At 37.1% G+C, this 22,977-nt stretch overlaps 1 protein-coding gene across 1 annotated transcript in view; it reads left to right on the top strand.

The window, feature by feature from the left end:
- The window catches only part of LOC127431460 (guanine nucleotide exchange factor VAV3-like), a 113,194-nt gene that overhangs the window by 84,650 nt on the left and 5,567 nt on the right, over positions 1–22,977 (top strand). Inside the window, exons 20-26 of the mRNA XM_051681866.1 lie at positions 4,814–4,944; positions 7,870–7,950; positions 8,548–8,582; positions 9,627–9,743; positions 10,417–10,504; positions 11,284–11,386; positions 20,025–20,176. Coding sequence (XP_051537826.1) covers positions 4,814–4,944; positions 7,870–7,950; positions 8,548–8,582; positions 9,627–9,743; positions 10,417–10,504; positions 11,284–11,386; positions 20,025–20,176 — 707 coding nt within the window. The remainder of the gene's footprint in view (positions 1–4,813; positions 4,945–7,869; positions 7,951–8,547; positions 8,583–9,626; positions 9,744–10,416; positions 10,505–11,283; positions 11,387–20,024; positions 20,177–22,977) is intronic.

The following is a 22,977-nucleotide window of genomic DNA, read 5'->3' on the forward strand; positions in this document are numbered from 1 at the left end:
GTATGTGAGGAGACTTAATGATTGAATGTATTGTTTGTAGCTTATTCACAAAATCAAGTTTAAGTTAAAAGAAGTTCTTTAGACCTACACTATCATTTAAAAGTTTTAGATCGGTAAGATTTTTTAATGTTTTTAAAAGAAGTCTTTTCTGCTCACCAAGGCTGCATTTATTTGATCCAAAATACAGCAAAAACAGTGATATTGTGAAATACTTTTACAATTTAAAATAACTGTTTTCTATTTGAATATATTGTCAAATGCAATTTATTCCTGTGATCACAGCTGAATTTTCAGCATCATTACTGCAGTCTTCAGTGTCACATGATCCTTCAGAAATCATTCTAATATGCTGATTTTCTAAAATGGGCATATTTACAGCACATTTTACACATTTACACCCGAACAGATATTTGCAAGCACAAGCTTCGTTGATGATAATGAGGCAGCATAAACACTAGTTAAAATATAATCTAAATATTCATATTATTTTTATATCATATTACATATCATATTTATATTAAACAGTATACAATTTAAATACCTGCTTTAGCCGAAACAACATTTAAATGTAACTTAATCTTGCCTATTAGGACATATTTCAAATTTCAATACTTTGAATACTGGCTGGCAAGTCTCTAAATAGTCCAACTAGTAAAATATGTCCATGTTTATATAAAATAGCATGTCAACTAATGTAAGGAAAACTAAATGACTTACTCATCCGAAATTGTATCCTCGGCTGGATCAAGTCGCTCTTCAAAATGCAAACGTTCATCGTCGGAGTCCCGCTCTTCTTCTGAGGAAAATGTGAACTCTTCCTCACTATCCAGGAGCTTCCTCACCTGTGTAGCGTGCCATCTTCCAAACGCACAGGAAAGTGAATAAATCAGATGATGAACTTGATGTTTTTAAGGCATTGTTGGGGGTATTCACCATTTGTATTGATCGCCTCAGCACATTACTGTATGAATAGCGCCCTCTGCGCGTGGGTGGGATCACATTAGCGATAATTAGCTGAGCCAGGAGAAACTGTACATCTCTGTTTCATACAGATTACATTGCAGGAGAATATTTGTTTTAAATTTGAATTGTTTTATTTAAAATTAGACATTTTAAGCTTTCTTTAGACATATGTTTCATGTTTGTGTGATAAGTATTCGCTGAGTTTCAGTTCATTTTTTGTGACGTGTTTCAGAAAGATGCTCACGGAGACAGAGACGGCTGAAAGCGCACCCTGTTTATTTTCTTTATTTTACAAAAGCACAAGGTTTTGTTGTTACTGTGAGTGTACACAAATAAAAGTAGACCCTTTATAGTCTCTAATGATGTCTCACACTTATCTGTATGCCCAAAAATGTCGGAGTATTTTAAGTTGTTTCCGCTGTTATGAGGAAAAAATCCAGCAGGATGCGCCAGCGCGTCCCTCAACCCCTGAGGGTTAAGTCGCCCTGTCTGCTTGGAGCCGTGAGAGAAGCCGCCTGATCCCACACAATATTGGGGTCGGTAGATTCATTAAAGTTATGGTGAGAGAAGGTCTCCGTGTAGTGTTTGCTGCCATGGGAATGTCTCTGTTTGAATTAAAGTTGTTCCTCCCTGCCTGTTCTATTTTGATTTTGATTTTAGTTATTTTTAGTTTTCCAAAACCCATTACCCAAACTATTAAGGACAAGCATAACTTGGTTCTCATGGTTTGTGCTACAGACAAGAAGGGTACCTCAAAAAATGCTGCTTGTTAAAGTGAGGTGTGTAATTACTTTTCTAAGCAATCAAACTTGCTATTTTTGCCTATCGGACGATAAAATTGGTGAATTAAATTCCATAGACTTACCAGCATATAGATAGAGACATTAGGGAGGGCTCTTTTGACTTGGCCCAGTTAGCAACCACTTAGCAATGTCCTAGTGACCACAAAGAACACCCTAGCATCGTGAAGGCAACTTCTGCACAGGCTTGTGCACCAAGCACAAGCAAGCACCATTCACATTTTCTTAAGAAAAAACAAAAACAGTTGAAACGTATGCGGAAAACACTGAAAAGCTTATATGTCCATGTTGCTTCAGTCCGTTGGCTCAAAAAATCAAAACTAAGGAAAGAAAAAACGGATGAAAAAAAACCCGATGTAATGACGATATAAATCGAAAACATTTTGTTCTTGCACTGAGCACTTTGGCTTTTTTTTTTTTTTTTTACACTTTATTGGCCTTTTAATAAATATCCTGGAAAATTGTTTCTTTAGAAAATCTTTTTTTTTTTCAAGCTATCTATTATCTATTGGCACTTTCCAGATCCTTTTTATTTTGGTCAAAACCTTGAAAGTGCTTAATGGTGCTGACTCTTGCCCTTGTGCACAAATGTTCTTGGAATAGCATGCGAGCAAGATGCTTTCCTATTGAGAGATGCATGCGAGCACTGTTCTTTAAAGCGTCTTCAAAGGCAGCCAGCTGTGTTAGTAAGCTCAGGGCTCAGGTGATCTGCTGGGCTGTAAGGCTTCGGCCACAGCTGGTTGTGTTAAGAGGGTCTAAACTCGCCTCTCATCATCTGAGCAGCAGAATTTATAGAGCTCCAGCAACCAGCTGAGACCATCACTGTGACCCTTCAGCAAAGCAGCACCCTCATACACACCAATACACTTATACAGAGCTTTCAGAGCTCACTGGAGCGTCTGCACAATTGTCCGTTCAGCATAGTTCTCCCTGCGGCGTGAGACCTTTGCGTCCAATTACTGGAATAGAAAACAATGTCTGTTATTACTAATTAGAGTAAATAGCCAGACTACAAATCTGATGTTTATGGTCAGCTGGCCTTATATATATATATATATATATATATATATATATATATATATATATATATATATATATATATATATATATACACACACTCTGTCTTTCTCTGATGTTGACCATTTGATGTGAGCTAATGAATGCAAATATGTTACTTTGTGAAATTGAGTCAGATGAGTCACATTTTATGAAGAAAAAATATTGTTATACATTTGCAAGGCTCTTCTGGTTGATAGCTTAGGCACTGAGATGCAGTTTCTAGGATGTTGGTAGGTGGTTGCTATTGTGTTATAAATGGTTGCTAGGTGGTTGCTTACTAGCTCAATTCAAAAGAGCCCATCTCTAAGCCTCTATGATATTCCTGTCTTTAGATATGGCTCGGGTTTCTCCCTCAGGTGTAAGCCTATGGTTTTTTTCCGCCAATTTTATCACCCAACAGATAAAAAAATGTAAGTTTGGTCCCTTAAAAAAGTAATAGCACAACTTTCCTCAACAAACTGCATGATTTGAGGTATCATTAATGTTGACATGCTGAAGTTTAATGCGTTTGTTTAAATCCCTAACCCTAAATATGAGCAATTTAATAGTGTTGGTTTCCTTAGCCCTCTAGATAAATCTTCAAGGCTTTAATTTTTATGATGGATTGATGTGAATCACAGCTCCACGAACATAAAGCCTGTTCTTTATGTGCTGGAGTGTCAAAACACACAGTAATGATACTATGTTAAAGTTCAGCATGCTTACTTGCTCACTCATTTGACACATTTGTTTTTCTATAATGGTGGGGATTTTTCATTGGCTTAGTATTATTTATTCTGAGTTAATGATACTTTCTTTTCTATTGATATTCAAGGGGTCATGAAGTGCTATTTTTTATAATTTTATAATGTTATGAAAGATTTTTTGCACCAAAACAGTCACAATTTAGTAGTATATGATCATTTTCCACCCGGTTTTTGGACTAAACCCCTCCTTAAAACTTCAATGTAAATGCCCACTGTTCTGATTGGCAAACATCATGCAGCCCCTCAAATTCCGCAAACTCAATCGGACAAACATTATAAAACAAAACTGCAGGGTTTACACATAACACACATCCCACACATTGTATCTGAAAATACTAAACTGTTCATCTCAAGCACAACTGTTAACAATCAGTACCATAAACTATCAAACATTCATGACATTTGAAATATTCATGAATGAAATGGTTTACTTAAGTTTTTGAAGTGTTTTTAACTGCCCCATCCTTCAATAACAGTTCCTTTGCAAAGCTTGAATCATATTTGGCTGTTCACAAGTAATCCATGCTGACATGAGCCAAAAAAACGAACATATCATAGTCCAAAGAACGGTGAAATTACGCACACACATACTGTAGGCACACTGAGTTGCACATCGCCAGAAACACACCGAAATGGTCAAAGACGTCCATCGTCAAAGACGTCCTATACATACACCAACAATTAAAAATAGCGCAGATGGGTGAAAGAACGCGTCCATTACAGAGGCAGCAGCTGAATGAGAGAATTGCTTCTCCCTTTCAGAGTTGTAACTTGACACCGCATCTTTTAAAAGTGGCACGAGATATGTCTCAAGCGGACAAGATGTCTTTCAAAATAGTCCAAATGGGTCCCCTTTGGTATTATGTTAGGAATAGTTAGCCACGGAAGGCCTGCTCTCTTGACTTGAACTGCGCACCAGTGGGCGGTGCCAAGGGTGCGATGACGCAAGTTGTAGGATGTGTAAATACTAAAATTTACAGTATGTTTTTATAGTACAGTTACCTCTTATATGTTTAAATATCAAGGAAAATTTATTCTCCCTTTCATGACCCCTTTAAGACATTATTTAGTATGTTTATTAAGCCGTTTTCCGTGTAGGGACTGTTAGCTTGTCACCACAGTGTAGGTCAATTCAGGTTAAGATATTCTTGTGGGAATATTTGGTCCTTACAGTGTAGGCTGACCCGCACTCAAGCACATATGTATGTATCATTTTTATAATCTTTGCTGTTTTTTTTTCTCCAGGTTTGCCTAAAATGCTGGTAATTCGTAATTATTATGGGATTCCAAGCCCACTGTGCGGCCCGCCACTCAACATCAGGGTTGGTGATGTCATCGAGCTGATCGAAGCGAACATCCGCAGCTGTTGGTGGAAGGTGAGACAGTTTTAAATTTTAGGGTCCGGATGCGTTATTGTGTCCATCTGTGATTTTCAATTGCGCCACATCTCGCCGTTTTTTTCAGTGTCTTGCGCAGGAGCGCCACATTTCTTTCTAGATGCTTTGTCAAGATAAGAGAACTTCAACTTTTAAAAATACATCTCGATACAATTGCATTCTGTTCTTTTCGTTGTGCTGTGTCTAGCTTTTTTAACGCAAGAACGCATTTGGTCTGAACTGTCCATTACTCTCCTTCTTCATACACACGCAACACATCAAGTCTGATAATTATATGCCTCTCATGCTTGTTGCAAAGGCTGTGTGGCTGTTTTGTTATGCTATGCTAAGCGTGACTGGCTGTGAAATGCTCACTAATCCAACCCTTTGTCAACCAAAGAAAGGGGTCGATGTGAGTTGTTCGAATAAGGTTTCATAGTCATACAAATATTCAGACCAGCACAATGCCCAGAGAGGTAACACGTGCGTGACAACAGGTTTTATTTGTCACATTGCCACTTGATAGCAGGTGTTAAGAGTACACTGACCTACATAATACAAAAGATTAAAAAAAAACACAAACAGATTTAGATGAATGACTGCCTCCATGCAATACAATACTAAACACGATTAAGTAAACTTTTGCCCTGCTGTGTAAAAAAGACAAAAAACAAAAAAAATAAAGCACATATCTCTTTGATATCTCAGTTGTTCTTTCTAGACAGCAATGAGATTTAATGGATTGGAAATGGAGACTTGTGCTTATGTATCCTGCTTTTTAGATGATTAGGCTATCCTGACGGAAAATACCCCAATAATCTCACATGTGTTTCCTATAGAGTTTCAAATAGATATCTCAACATGGTCTCAAACTGTTGCTCAGATTTGCCAATATACTAAAGTCTGCAATTTTAGTATGGACTCAAATATGAATACGAATTGATCTTAGTTAATCCACATTAATTATACTCTTACTATATGTCAGTTGTCTCATTTGTGTCTATTTTAATTTAGGAGAAACATCTGAGACAAATTGATTTGATCTCCATTATGTGGTTTGAGCAATGAAAGAGCAAACTTTGAGCAATTAAATGTTCCACTGAATTGGCACACAAAAGCCTGTGTAGTCTATCTTGACACCCACTCTTCTGGCCAGGCTATTTATGTGGACAGGCAATGAGGATGCCAGCCAATGGGTGTCCAGAGAGCCATCAGACAGGCTCAGCTGTCCAGGATGTTTCTTCCTAGCCCTGTTTTAACATGTTAATCTTGTTCTGCTTAATTTTAAGACGGCCGTCCGCTGCAGGCTTCAAACACCCAGCTGTTTTATGCACCCAGACATTGTTTAATTATTGATTTATTTCATTTGAACTCATGCAAAATTACACTGCCCATGTCACCTGAGACCTCCTAATATCCAAAGTCCCAAAGCAACTCTGGACGGAGCGATGGACAATTAGAGTCCTCGTAGCTGTGGTAACCCGGAGACAATTATTGCCGCTCTGGTGCCTAGACAAACGCAATCACTCTCTGTAATTTCATTTGGGCCTTTGGCTGCCATCTGTTTGATCTAGCAGGGTTATGAGTTTAATCATTATTAGGCCCTTATCTGAGCAACAACCAATAGTGGAGCGCCATCCAAGAGTGCTGATAAAATGTCAATACACTAAATGCATTGGGAGATGTGCTTAAGGATCCACTTACAAATCAAATTTGTTCAAGGAAGAGGTAGAGGAGAAATGCACTCTCTGAGTCTCCCTGAAAGACTAAGGAGAAGGATCTGAGCATTACTGGCACTTTGGGCCTGCCGACCCTGCTGAATAAACATCTTAGACCAGCATGAATTTCCCTTTTATTTTGTGTCCATTAGATAAACATGCAGATTGCACTTAATTTAGCCTAAAGTTATAAGAGCTTTAACATAATGCTCAGCAGATTAAGTGTGCTTATTTTTGTTTTCACATAGGCTGTGTACCAGTTTGCATCCCATATTTGCTGTATACTATGCATTTTGCTGGTAATGGAAAAGTACATACTTTTGAGCGTGCAGTAAGAAAGCACATCAGTGTTGATACTTCCGCATCATAAAATTGTGTCTTGATACTACAGACCTTGTTGCTTACTATTTGCATCTTTACTCATTACCATCTAGCATCTAAATTTATAGTCTTAAATTTTATGGTTCATGAAATTTAAAAACGTAGTGGCTGTTTAGACCAAATGTGGTAAAAAAAATCTAGACGCAGCACAACTTTTTTTAAGTTGAAATGTTTTTTAACTCGAAATGGCGTCTCCAAAAACTTCTGGAAAAAAGCAAGATGCGGCAAAACTGTCAAAGACTGTACGTCTAGCGCATAATTAGTTGGAAAATGCTAAAAAAAAACATTACTGACGGTTGCAAACACGCATTTGGTTTGAATGGCCCCTTAGCCTTGTGTTTTTCACCTTTTTTCTACAACTGATAAAGCTGAAAGAGAACTGTCACTAACTCTTTCTCTTACATTGTAATATTAAATGAAAACGCAACTGTTGCTAAAGTTACTGAAATAGTAACTAACTTAAAAATTGTATACTATTTATAATGGACATTATGTGAATTGTGATGCAGTGCACTGTTACTCTTTTCCTCTCTTCTTTTCTTTCATTGGCTGTTTCTCTGCCATAATACTTTTTTTACATGCATTTTTGCACAGAGTTCTACAAACAGATGGCTAAACTATCCAGCATATTCAATAAACAGCCTGCTAGCTGTTTTATCTTTCAAACAGCAGGTTTCCCCATTATTCCGGAATTCATGCAGTCAAGACTTTTGCAGCTCTGATTAACTCTGGCTGTAAATTTGTACCGTGTTGTACTAATTGTTACTGAATTATTGAGAAGGAGTTGCCCAGCTGAACATAATGAAATTATCTGCCATGGTTTCAGGGCAAAGTCCTGGCAAAGGACTTTAAAGAGGGTAAAGAGGTTGGCTTCTTTCCAAGCGACGCAGTGAAGCCTTGCCCATGTGTGAGTACAAATTCCAAATTATATTATACAGTAAAATGATACTTTATACTTCAAACAACAACAAATATGCAAGATGATCAAGGCAAGGTAGACTTAATCTTGTCTGCATGTTAGCTTCAGGTTTGCAAGCACCAAATGTATTGTTATTTGAATGTCAGGTGCATTGTGGGTTACTGTTTGTTTACAGCAGTGCTTATATGGCATGTGAATATCATGTTATAACATCTCATTGACCCCTGCCATTAACGGCATGATGGTTTACGGCCAGTTATTTTAAATCGGCATTATGTGTATGTCATTCTAAGAAAAAAATATGTTGGGTTATCTTTGAGTGTATTTAAAAAGCCACTTGAGGTTGTAAAAGTAAAAGATACAGTAACTGGGGCAGATTTTGGCACTAAAATGAGCTGTCACAGACTTGTGCAGCAAGTTAAAAATATGAGAATCAGGTTGAGTGGAATTTCAAGAAGCTCTTGCGTATGTGTGTGTGTGTGTGTGTGTGTGTGTGTGTGTGTGTGTGTGCTCTACTTTCTTCCATTCTCTTATCTTTATCTCACCTATTTTTTTTTTTTTTTTTATACCTCTATCCTTTTTTAGGTACCGAAACCTGTTGACTATTCTTCCCAGCCTTGGTAACATCTTTATTGTCATTATATTAATTGTTTTATTTTTTAATTTTATTAGCATCTTTCATATTTTTCTTATAGATGTTGGAATAAAGAATATTGGTATTCTTAAAATATATATATATATATGCACTGTAAATATTGTATTAATTATATAAATTATTATATAAACATTAAGAATAACTGTGTGAATCTGCAAAAACTCATTCATATTTAACCCCAAAATCAAAAGGAATAACTTCAAAATCTATTTTACATAAAGAAAATAAAGCATATTTTAGGAACATTAAGACTTTTTAGACATACAGTAAACACAGATGAGCTTTTTTAATGCAAAATATTATATTATTTCTTAATGTTTTATCTTTTGATGCTGGGGTGAAATATGACCTGGGCAGACATTTCTTGACAGTTTTTGATTTACCCAACTGGAATACAATCTCGATTTTGTTTGGTTAAGTGCTATCTATCACAAGCTACAGTATAAAGGTATCATTGATATTAAGGCCAGTAACAATAGTTGAATGTTTTGGTAATCATGCCTTGGTAACACTTTACAAAAAGGTTCCATTCGTTAACATTAGTTAATGCATTAGGTATCATGAACTAACAATGAACAATATATTATAAATAATTGTTTATTGTTAGTTCATGTTATTTCATAGTGCATTAACTAATGTAAACATTTACAACTTTCGATTTTAAAAATGTATTACTATATGATAAAATTAACATTAACCAAGATACAAAAATGCTATAAAAATATTTAGTTTATGCTAAATAATGTTAACTAATGTTTACAAATGAAACCTTACTGTAAAGTGTTACCCATATCTTTGCTATATGTTGATTCGTACAAACCCTTAGCATTCATCTAAAAGCTATCAGAGAGTGATATTGATTTATTTATGACCTGTATGTAACTTTTTGGGGCAGAGACTGTTACCTGTGCTACCACAGGTCAACACTATTGCCTTGTTAGCTTATTACCCTATGTGTGTCCCTTCAAGCCCTTTGCCTCTGACCTCTGACCTCTGACCTTGCATTCAGGTTTGCAGGCCCAATGGAGAGGCTGCAGGCAGAGGCCACACTGCTAAACAGGCAGAGCAGCACGTACCTGGTGCGTCACAGGAGTCGAGAGTTTAACGAGTACGCCATCAGCATCAAGTGAGTCTGAGTGATAACAGCACAACAGAGGCCCTGAAAACACTTTTAAATCAGTTATTGGAGATTGCTCATCCAACAATAAAAATTCTGTCATTTACTCACCCTCATGTTGTTGTAACTTTGTAGTCCTGCTTCCTCAATGATACTTTATATATAGAGATAGTATTTTGTAATAAAACCTCAAATATATCGCAGTCTTATAGCTAATGACTTCTAGTGAATAGTTTTATATTGTTTTGTTGCAGAACACTGTGTGGACACTGTCTCATATACTCATATAATCATATTGCTTGCCATGGTTTATTCACAATTGAGAAATGCTGCTCTAAATGGTGAAGTGTTTGTGTTAGTGCTTGTCAATAAGAGACACAAAGAAAGCAAGGCAAAAACAAGTCCTTGAAATGGCAAATTTTTTAACCATTCTATTGAAAAGTTTTTAGAAGGCTCTTTGTTTTTAGACTGTCCTGCACACTTTCTCGCTGAAAAATGTGAGCTAGTAACTTTTAATCCAAGGACTAATGGAGACACCCCACCCCTTGCTATCGACCCCTTCTCCCTGCATGAAAAGCTCTTTGCCCCATGCATTACTATGGCAGCTTCCCATAGGGGATAGGCCGCATTGATCGCAATGATCACCACAAAATTACTCTCATCATTTATTCATGGCCCACAGGTACAACAACGACGTGAAACACATCAAGATCTTAACAAAGGAGGGATCCTTTCACATTGCGGAAAACAAGAAGTTCGGAAGCATTTTGGTGAGTGCTATGTTTTGTACTAATGACAGTTATTAATACAAGATCTTTACAGGTTTTCAACAATAAATATTAAAGGGACAGTTCACAGAAAAAAAGAAAGAAAAAAAATCATTTACTCACCCTCATTGTTCCAAACCTGTATGACTTTCTTTCCTCTGTGGAACACAAAAGGAGATGTTAGGCAGAATGTTATTCTCAGTCACCATTCACTTGCGTCGTATAGGAAAAAGTATACAGTGAAAGTCAGCAGTGACTGAGGTTAACACTCTGCCTAACATCTTCTGATGTGTTTCATAGAGGAAAGAAAGTCAAACAGGTTTGGAAAAAGAAATGACAGAATTTGTATTTTGTGAGTGAAGTATTCCTTTGAAGAATTTTCTTAAAATATATTTGCCACATATATAGGCTGGTGGAATTGATGCAATAAAGATAAATGTGTGCATTATAACAGCATATTACATTTGAAAACTCTTTGTATCTTTTGTAAAATTCCTTTATTGTTGTCATGTGTTTACTTTCTAAAGGGCATTATAAAATCACCCCATTTAATGTGTCTATACTCTAGAAAAAGCAAATGTCTTTTGTCAGCTTCTTTTTGAAAATGCTTTTAGATTTGATTTTGCAAATGCCACTTAAATAACGTTATTGGATTTTGAAGGTGGAGTCATATTGAATCTGTTTGTATATTTATTTTATTGGCTGTAGATATTTACCCTTTTATGAAATTACATCATGTTCAGTGTATTTATGTGTGTAACTCATGTGTGGGTTTAATGTAGGAGCTGATTGAGTATTACAAACATCACTCTTTGCGTGAAGGATTCAGGACACTTGATACCACACTGGAGTTTGCCTACAGAGAGCCGGAGAATGGAGCCAACAGTACGTACTGCACACAGATGCCCCTCCTAAAACAAACTCTAAACTAAACAGAAATTATTTAAGTATTTGTCTTAGATGTTTCTCCCAAAATACCTTAGGACTTAAGACTTATTGTTGGCATACAATAAGAGAACAGAGCTACCTGTATTTAATTAAAGTGGATAACATAGCACAGATAATTTGATCTTGGAAAAAATGTATGAGAAAGACAAAGGTTTCTTTGCATATCCAAGAACAGTTTGTGATATTGTTGAGATCTCTTCTGAAACTCTAAAAAAGACACATGTTTGATTACTAAGGTCTTTTTCTCAGCAGAAAAATTTGAACACAAAATCTGAAGACAAAAGTCTCAATTTGATCTCCATTTGATCTCATTGGCGCCTTGGAGAATTTATTTCCTAGAGGAATACTATAATTCATAGTGGTTTAATTATGTTTGAAAACTTTGTTCTGGTTTAGTATTTAAAAACACATTTGACATTGTTGTGACATGGCTATGGTCACCAGGGTGGTAGCTATGGCAGCAGTGTTTCTTCATTGAAAACGTTTAAGCTCTTTGATGCTCATTTGAGACTGCAAAGTGTTTTACCTGCTTTTAGGAAGAAAAAAACAAAAAACAGATGTGTTCCCAGGTGTCACATTGTGTGAAGATTAGAGCTGTCAGAATGAACGCGTTAACGCATGCGATTAATTAAAAAAGTTTAACACGTTAATTTTTCTTAATCGTGATTAACGCATTTACCATTAATACAGCATATACACTCTTGTGAAGGGCAGAATCTTTGTAATGTGTCCACCCGGAGTCATTACACTGATGCACACTTCACAAACAGACACAGCGCCAGAGCCCTTCTACCAAGAGGAGCCTACAAGCATAGCTTAAAATAGCATAACACGGCAGTCCCATTGACATTCTATGGCCGGTACTTTCGTAATACTCTCCTATGATAGAGCCGCGGAGGTTGATATTTCAGTAAATAAAAAAATGTATCTGACATTGCTTCCCTTTCAGTGATAAAAAGATGGAGAAAGGAGCTCTTAGCACTGTATGATGTACAAAACAAGCCCAGATGGGACTTGTAAGGCGCATTTTAATTACCACAGAAGCAAGTCAAATCAAGTCTTAACTATCACCAAAATGCAGAATGAGACATTTTTGTCTGCAAGCGCTTTTCATTGTGAGTTCAAAGTGGCGCCTGACACTGGTGTTGCCGCCCTGACACGAATCAGGCATTTATTTCCTAAAATGGAAATAAATGCATTTTGACAAGTAAATATAAATAGTGTCAAATTTTAGCACTATCAAAATCTGTGATTAATCGCGATTAACTACAAAACAATTATGTGATTAATCGCGATTAAAAATGTTAATTGACTGACAGCACTATTAAAGATGAAATCTGTCTGTTTGTGATGTCATGAAAATTGCTCATTTGTATTTACACCGCTTAACATGTATCATCGCACCCTTGGCCCCGCCCACTGGCGCGCAATTCAAGTCAAGAGAGCAGGCCTTTTGTGGCTTATGATTCTAAACATAACACCTAAGGGGACCCATCTGGACTATTTTGGATTATTTTTATTATAAATTCATGCACTAGACAGACATCTTTGACCGCTTGATACATATCTCGTGCCGCTTTTAAAAGACGTGTTGTCAGATTACAACTCTGAAAGGGAGAAGCAATTCTCTTTCATTCAGCTGCTGCCTGTGTTGCTTTGAGCACAGACACGTCATGGATGCGTTCTTTCGCCCATCTGCACTATTTTTAATTGTTGGTGTTAGTAAACATAGGACGTCTTTGATGATGGACGATAGATGTCTTTGACTGTTTCGGTGTGTTTCCGCCTCAGTGCACCTTCATTATGTATGTGCTTAATTTCACCGTTCTTTGGACTATGTATTTGCATTTTTTTTTTCGGCTCATGTCAGCATGGATTGCTTGTGAACAGACAAAATACGATTCCAGCTTTGCAAAGGAACTGTTATTGAAGGAGGGGGCAGTTAAAAACTCTTCAAAAATATAAGTAAAGCGTTTCATTCATGAATATTTCAAATGTCATGACTGTTTTATCGTTTATGGTGCTAAGTGTTAACAGTTGTGCTTGAGATGAACAGTTTAATATATTCAGATGCATTGTATTGGACGTGTGTTATGTGTAAACCCTGCAATTTTGTTTTAGAATGTTCTTCCGATTCAGTTTGCTGAATTCGAGGGGCTGCATGATGTTAGCCAATCATTACAGTGGGTGTTTACATGGAATTTTTAAGGAGGCACTCAGGCCAAAACCGAGCGTTTCAGACTGAGGGCCAAAAACAGGGTGGAAACTGATCATATATTACTAAATTGTGACTGTTTTGGTGCAAAAACAATTTCATAAAATTATCAGTGCACCTCAGGGAAGATAATAAAATTATACGAAATAGTACTTCGTGACCCCATTAAATAGTCTGAAATCAGTGTAATTGATAGCACAATGCAAGTATGCATTGTAACATTAGAGTTGCAGCAAGAGACGTTCTTTCAGTTTCAGGTCTACTACGATCATGGCGGAGCAACATGTCATAGTAACAAAGACAGAGAATCTGAGCAAGTTTAAGTTAGTCTAAATCGTTGACATAGACTGCTAAGGGCTTGGGTATAATTTGTTTTTCTACGTGCCGTTCCGTCTTGCACACGATCGAGTGCTCAGCCTTTCAAATTGTACTCATTTGACCACGAGCCCATATGGACGCATTTGACGCATGAGCATTATGACGGCTTTGTGATGCTTTTAGCACAGTCAGTGGCAGGCACATGTGCCAAAAGGCAGTCAGCAAAAGCATGCTGCCTGGTTTGCATGCGGCTAGACACATGGGCAGTCCACATCTTTGCGCACTGTTGTCTGCGCGTACTGTGCTGATGACATAAATTGCGCCCCGCGCAATGCACAAGACGTATTGGCACTCAGAAAAGTATTATTCAGTTAAGGCCAATGTATATTGCAGATATTTGAAGTTAACTCTATCGTCCCCTTGAGTACTGAGGTTTATGCATACACATGTAAACTATAAATAATGGGACAGCAAGCTTGCAATGTGTTAGCGTTAACTTTCTACATTCATGTGTTTATGTACTTGCATAAAGTATATTTCTTGCTTACTAAAGGAAGCTTAGAGAACTTGTCATGGTTTTGTGGTTGATGAAAACTTTTGTGAAGCTGCTTGGATATCTATAAGCTTCCCGGAGTGTTGTTTCCCAGCTGTGATAGAGAAAGGAGTTAAAAATTTTGCAGGGCATTTTAGTAAACCTTGAAGCTGTGCTTAGAACGTGATCTGAGAGTTCATGGCGCATTGCAATCAGCGCTTAGATGAGATTTTATTGTAGCTCCATATGTCACTGCGAGAGATCCGGGAGAGAGGGCAGTCTAACGCTAGGCGAGGGTCTAGTCACAAATGGGAAATGCTGACAGATTGCGAAGCTGTCCTTTCCTCTTGAGGAGATGTCACTCAAAAACTTCACTAAACAAACAAAAAGGACAAAAGTGACTGGATTTCCCAGCATGCATCACTGCTATTTTTCTCTTATTTTCCCTCGTCTCCAAGGTCCATTCTCATGCAGCACAGCTTTCTTCTCTTTGGATTCCTTTTTTTTTTTTTTTTTTTTCATTCTTTCTGCTTATGTGCCAATAAATGCAAATCATATGCAATTGTTTTTGAGACGGCTGCCAGTGGTGTAGAAGTCTTTCATGTAAACCTCTGCACAAGACCTTAAAATCTTGCAAGTGGTCGGGAAATACCACATACGGAGCTCTGAGGGTCGATGTTGGGGTTAAGCAATAAGGGCATCTACTCTAAGTAGTAACATGACCTTGTGTAGGCACCATACAGCTAGGGAGTTTCAACAGAAAAATTTGCTTTGCAGAAGTGAAATTGTCTTAAAATGCCTACACTTCTGCTCAGGTACCTCCTGTAGTTGACCACTATTAGTTGGAACTGGGAAACAGAGCTTGTTTGTGTTCACATTGATCATGGTCTAACAGCAGTATCAAGTATTCAAGTAAAAATTTCGAAATAGAAAAAATAATGTATGATTATTAGATATAATACATTAATAATTTATTGAAGCTCTTTTAGACGGCGGCTGGTCTATTTGGTTGCATTTACATCCAAAATTTTCAATATCCAATGTACTGTATATCCAATACAACACATATCTGATTATTCTTCTGCTTTTTACATTGGCTTAACCAACAGAAGACATGGCCGATTGTGTTTACATTAACCAAGATGGCGAGGTATGTGAGAGGCACACTTAAGCATGCACTTAAAAAGCTGACCCTGTCAATCAGACAATGCGCAGGTACAGAATTGAGTCTGTATTCTGTATTACCTGTATTGCAGAAAGATTACATCTTTTTAATCTTGGTATGGACTTGGTACCAAAGTACCAGTATTTTGTACATCCCTACCTCCTTTATATTTATTTATATACATGAAGCAGTGGGGATGCTGTTGGTTTTGCAGCATTTATACTTGTATTCCAACAAATGTATACTGAGCCATGTGGCATGGATGGTAAATCCACATCATGCTGAAGATAGGGGGAAGGAGGCTGGAGAGTTACAGAATAGTGGGTGGACTAGTGTGTTTGGCTTTTTTGAGCGATTCTGGAGTGATGTGGGTGGAATCTAAAGTTTCTGCCTGATGCCCATCAGCAGCTTGGACATCACAGGTTCGATAGTGGTCAGAGACAAGGCCTTTTGGAGAAACAGCATGTGCTCATGAATAAATTCATGGGCTCGGTTAGTCTCAGCTTGGGCTGTCCCTTTAAATCTTTGAACAGATGTTTAAGAAAGACCCTGAGAGAGACTGCGATGCTTCTGAACCCAGTCGGAGTTTAACCACTTGCCAGAAAGCGAATAGACGAGCAAGGGAAATTAAAATAAGAAGGGTTTGAAAGCTATGTCAAGTAACTCAGTGCACATTTGTGGTGTTCGAATGGACCTGAACAGTCCTGAGTATGGTGAGTAACATTTCCAGTAGCATTTCCACTTGGGAATGGTTTGGTATGGTACGATTACGAAGGATTTCTCAGCACTGTTTGCTCACCCTTCTCAGGACAGAGAACCGTGCTGATGGAATGGCTTTACTGACATAACAACTCACGATTTGTCACTTGCTTAGTCAGTCCATTCTATTCCTGATTTCGCTGCACCACAATGGAAAAGGAAACCATAACCGTGCCAATGAACCTGGATTGGTACGGAATGGCACGGTTATGCAACGAGAACAATTCGGTCCAATGGTAAAAAATCGCCTTTAGTTTTATTTTACAAATGTATTGCTTTTTAAAATCAACATGAAGTCAAAATTTACCCTATTTTATTTTCTAAATACACTCTCTGGTATTATTGTGCATGATTCATCAATGCATGTCATTTTAAAGAAATTTTTTTTTATTTGTAATCTTTCATAAAAATGTAATAAATTGCTCCACAACTTTGAAACAACTTTCCTTTTCAGGGGATGTCACTCAGGCAGTGCAGACTAATAGTTACAGTTAGTTAATGTTAACCAATAGCCAAATGGTTATTTAGCTACTACTATTAGTTAATGTTAAAGGTAATGCAGCCTCTCTATAATATTGCTAATAGTTAACAGTAATTTAATAAAGAGCAATAAAATGAATATACTTTTTCATTCCGAAATACGTCACAATTCGAAGTAGGCACTTTTTTCCGCCACTTTTATTAGAAAAAACAGTACAAAGTGATATGAAACTATTACGGAGGAGAGTGGGATTGGCCAAGCTCGAACCTGGATTTCCAACATAAGCACCAAGGCTCAAGGTCTCAAGTTCACGTGTTAACCAATACATCATGGATCTGACTTAAGCCTCTGTTGTATTATATTCAGTATTGTGAGAAACATGCTCAAACTCACCTCTAACCAGCATGTTGTTTAATGTTCATCGAGGCGTTGTTAGTTGTTAGACAATGAATCCCATATTGCTTCCACAGTAGAGTGGATGAGGAAACATGAGTGTGTTGCTGACACGCTGAGGGTCCGTGACACTCTGGCCAAGTCAGTCAGATGGAGCATCAGATGGCTGGAGGATCTCATTTCGCTGCTGAGCACAGACGCTACTAGTAAACACAAACCACACTGATGGTTCTCCGTGGAACTGGTCATGAATAGAAGTATTCCAGAACTGGCAACCAGCCACTGGTATTCCTATCCTACTGTATAAAACCCTTAGTATAAGTCGTTAATGCATGCTGATTTGAGAGAACTGGATGGTGGGGAAATGCATGGATAATTTACAATCAGGCTATTTCTTGCTTGCATGGCCTGCAAATGTTACATTTCTGTTAAACATGGTTTTCTTTGCTTCTTTTCTCTCTACCCCTACCCCACCCCACCTCTGCCCCGCCCTGCTACGCCTATGCCCCGCCAACCTCAGTCCCATTGCTCTGCGGGCTGTCTTTTCTATCTCCCGCCGGCTACAGCTTTGTCCCTCCCTCTACCGCCCCATTCTGGTCAGGTACAGATACACCTTTTCTACTCCATTCATCCTATTATGTGAAGGTCGTAACAGGGAGTTCAGAGTCTGCCATGCTTTCACTTCACCGTCTTCGTTTTACCCAACCTTCCATTTCAGTTTGTTTCTGTTTATAGATAATTTCATAGTTACAGTTTTTTATTTGATGTGAGTTGCACACCATAGCTGCATGCACCATATGTCCTTTGTCATCCACACAGCACTGACTGACAGGCACTATGACTCATCGCATCTGATTTCAGGCAGTTAGCTTATTAGATCTGTAATTATGGGCTGTTTTCATCAAAGAAGCTGAGATGAAAAGAAAGGAATCTAACTGTTTGACATTTTTCTCCCTCTTTTGCTAATTTCTCACTTTGAGCATGACGACAGCTAACTTGTACCCAGTTCTCTGTCAGTACAAGTGTGCTCACTCTAAAACAGCTGAAGAGAAAGCACCCTGGCACCGCGGTGGGATCTCATCACACATCTGGCGAAAGGCCGAGCTTTTCTGGCTAGCGTTCACAAATTCTGCAGAGCATCTGTAGTCCGATAAAACGTCTCATTCAAAAATGAGTGATATTGAGTTTTAAGTACATTACTTGGGTAAAACATACAGTATTTCTAAAGTATTATTTATGTATAATACATTTAAAATACGAATTAATATTTTCATAATTAAGTTTATACTTCTGGAAATATAGACATTTTGAATTTTGTGCGGAAAAACAAAACATGTTTGAAAACTATTTTAGAAAGTAACTTTAAAGTAATTAGTAATGTGATTACTTTTTTGATGATGTAATCAGTTATGGTATCTGATTATATTTTTAGATAATGAATTTGAAATGGATGGTAGTGGATTAACTTTCCCAACACTGGCTATTACTGCCCGCAGAAAGGATGCGGCAAATGGTATTGTATTAAAAATAGATGTTTCGTACCACCCCTGGAGTCACGAGTTCGAATCCAGGGTGTGCTGAGTGACTCCAGTCAGGTCTCCTAAGCAACCAAATTGGCCCAGTTGCTAGGGAGGGTAGAGTCACATGGAGTAACCTTTTCGTGGTTCTCGCTCTCAGTGGGGTGCGTGGTGAGTTGTGTGTGGATGCCGTGGAGAATAGCGTGGGCCTCCACACGTGCTACGTCTTCACGGTAACATGCTCAACAAGCCACTTGATAAGATGCGCGGATTGACGGTCTCAGATGTGGAGGCAACTGAGATTCGTCCTCCGCCACCCGGATTGAGGCGAGTCACTATGCCATCACGAGGACTTAGAGCGCATAGGGAATTAGGCATTCCAAATTAGGGAGAAAAGGGGAGAAAAATAAAAATAATAATAATAATAAAAAATAAAAGATAAAAATTGTTTTGTATTTTTTTTTTATTGACAATAGCAGCAATAATTGATCAAATGTTGATCAAAAGATGTAGAACAGTGTTATAACTTGGCGTTTATCCAGCTGGTGGTGCAATGCTGTACAGTACAAGTAATATTTTCCAGGTCATGGTGATCTGTTGCATCCTCCACAACCTAGCACTCAGAACCGACCAGTAAGATCAGGAACTGTACATGCACATATCATTAATCACTAATTGTGCTGTTCCTGATTTGCCTAATTACTTTAGTGAACCAGGCGCTAAAAGAGAACAGACAGTGCATGCAAATAAACAACTTTATTAGTGGCCTCAATTCATTGTTAGTGAATTCCCCCAAATGTCCCAAGCATTCTGAGAAGTCAGTGAGCAAGTATAAGGAAAGTTTTTCCTTTTTTCTTTTTTTTTGGAAAAATCTTCTGAAATGTAATTAACCCAGCGGATTATGCTGTTGACACATCTCAAGACATAATCAAAACAGCCACTTTAGCAGTGATTGGACCCGTCCCAGATTTGCTGAAATCATTTATTTAGAGTGGATATGCAATGGCAGCCAAACACATGAATGAGTGCTGTGATTACAAGAGTTCTCAGAGATACTCTACAGCCTGACTCAAAGAATATGTTACATCCATCCTCTCTCTGTTTGTCTGTCCATGTTTACTTTTGTGTGGTTATCATCTTCCTTACTGTCCTCAGATGTTTTGGTGCGTAATATCCTTTCTTCTTGTCTCCGTAGTGTTCACTCCTAAGGTGATTGGTGTGGCGATCGCCCGTTACGACTTCAGCTCCAGGGACATGCGGGAACTGTCCTTGCAGGAGGGCGACGTGGTGAAAATCTACAGCAAAACTGGAGCCAATGGCTGGTGGAGGGGCGAAGTCAACGGCCGGGTGAGTGTGTGTTTGTGGGTGTCTCTGACCGAGGCATACTGTGGGGACAAATTAGCTGAAAAATATTGTGAAAAGCTTGGCAATATTATTTTCGTTTACATTTTTTACTTATTTTTAAAGAGTTACTTTTTATACCAACAATAAAGACAAAACAGGACCAAAGACCTTACAACAGGTATACTGTATGGCATCACATTTAAAAAATAATTACAAAATTACATAGAACTATCATTTTACAATAACAAATGTAGGATAAATAGAAAAGAAGTTCAAAGGGAACTTGCTTTATAAGCTTTTAAACATATTCAAATGCAAAAAATTACTACAACTTAATAGGATTAATAATAATTATTAATACTTTATAATTTGTTATATATTATATTTAGCTATAAAAAATATAACTACATAATAAATCTATAATTACATAATTTATAAATAGTAAAATGTATTATTGTATTTAAAAGTGCATTTAAGAACAATAGAACTCAGAGGGAAGATAATATCTGATGATAGAAATTTAGATAGCAAAATATTTAATGTATAATGTATTTTAAAATTAATTTTAACAAAGTAGCATGCACCTTCATATTTATGTTATAATTAAATTTAATTAGTTATACATTTTATATACAAAGTTAATTAATTCACAAGGACAATAGAAGTCAATGCAAAGATACATAGCTATGTGAAAATTTAATGTAAAATGTATTTTATATATTGATATTCACAGAGCACCTTCATTTGTCACAGTGAAAAACTGCGTAAAAGAACATCAGAAGGCTGAAAATGTGGCGTCACCATTGAATTAAACAGCATTCTTTCACACTGAGCCAAAAAGCTTATTTGTACTTTAACCGCATTGATCTATCAAATGTCTGTTGAGCTCCTTTAGCTGTTCTATAATGGGTTCATCGGGGAGGCTCTAACTGTAATTTAGTGAAAAACTTTCAGGGCTGTTTTATGAATGCCAGTAATAGATCTTGGGATCAGTGTTTTGAACAGTTCCCCCTGCCTCCCTGTGAATTAGACAGATCTACTTTTCTACATTTTCTTCACATATTGTATTTGTGTGTGTGTCACACCGTGCCTTAGCTTTAAACGAGATCAGGAAAATAACATCAAACTCAAAATTGTTGCATACTAAACATGAACGTCTACAGCGTTGAACGACTAGAAATTTTGTCAATTGCTTGGTTTTTATTTGTGTTACATTTCGCCATTAGCCCTACCCACAGTGTAATCTCATTGGTCCAAAATCTGGCTCCAAATTTATTTGACACTTGAAATTAAGGCTAGATGTCACAGTTGACCATAGGGCTGCTCGATTATATCGAGCTTTTTACGATTATTTAGATCACAATTATTTAACACGATCACTAATTGTTTTATTTTATTTTTTTATTTGTCTTTTTACCAGTGGATTTCCTTGAACTTGAAATGTAAACTGCACTGGGTTGTCATATGACAATTATTTTTTTACATATAGTAGTCAAACAAAGGAAAGCCTCCATCGCCATCATTTACAGCAGGGATGCTCACACTTCTATGGAATGAGATATACTTTTTCATCATGTTATTGCAAGAAGATCTACCATGTACAATAAAGACTATACATTATCACAATACCAAAATTTCAGTAGTCGGTAGTGAAATTTGATAATTCTCATTACCAGCTTCAGTACCACAACAAATAATAAAACTAACACATTTTTTTAATTATGGAATAATGGTTTCAAGTTCTTAAGTAATTATTCAAGACTAGTAAAGAGTCAGTAATAAAATAATAAAAAACAGCAATTAATAGAAATAGATAAAACAATTATAGAACAAAAAATACAAATTATGAAAATTCAGTGCTTTTTTAACAGCTTTAAAAGTTTTTAACAGCAATAGGCTATCAAGTATTTAAGTAAACATTCAAAATGAAATGCAACATAAAACTATTACTGTATGACTATAATACATTAATCATTTTTAAAGCTACTAAAGTTACCCAGTCAACAGCAGTGAGTGTTTTCTCATTTTCTTGTTATGGTTGTTTGATTATTATAATGACACACAACACTAGACAGCAGCAGATCTATTAGCATACATTTATACTTGCAAGTCCGACATTTTAATACAAATCCATATTTAATAAAAATGTCTCCACTGTTTACGTTCACATTAGACATCACTCTCGGTGTTTACTTGAATAACTCACCAAGACGGGCATTTTCGTGGAATTTTGAAATGTATTTGACTGTTCAGACGCGCATCAGCGCAAGCATTTTCGGAACACGCGCATGTTCAGCACACACACATACACCGCCTGTCAATCAAATAGGGCGCAGCTGTTACTAGATCGCTAGCGAATTATAAAATTACGTGCTCTGGATTACTTTCATCAGCAGAATAAGAATATGAACTTTCTAATAAGTGACACAGGCCTATATATACAGTATATAGCCGGTTATTTTTTCATTATTGACGTTTTAATCAGTCTACTTGTCCGGTCGGGCAAGTAAAATTCTCTTTCACTTGCCCCTTCAAAAATTCACTTGTCCCGGACAAGGATTAATGTCAATCCCTGATTAAATATTGTATTCAACATTCTCCGATAACAATTATTTCTTCTGCAGTATAGCTCCTAAAGTAAATGTACATTGTTTAACGGAGTTTTAGATATTATTTTGGAAAACAAGCCAAAAAAGACTAATCAAAAACTTATTTTGTTCCAGTGTATAATGGGCTAAGACTACACTCTCTCACCTTTATGTTCACTTTGATCCATCTTTAACTCACAAAAAAAAGTTTGTCTT

Source organism: Myxocyprinus asiaticus, chromosome 41, assembly GCF_019703515.2.
Source record: "Myxocyprinus asiaticus isolate MX2 ecotype Aquarium Trade chromosome 41, UBuf_Myxa_2, whole genome shotgun sequence".
NCBI classification, from domain to species: domain Eukaryota; kingdom Metazoa; phylum Chordata; class Actinopteri; order Cypriniformes; family Catostomidae; genus Myxocyprinus; species Myxocyprinus asiaticus.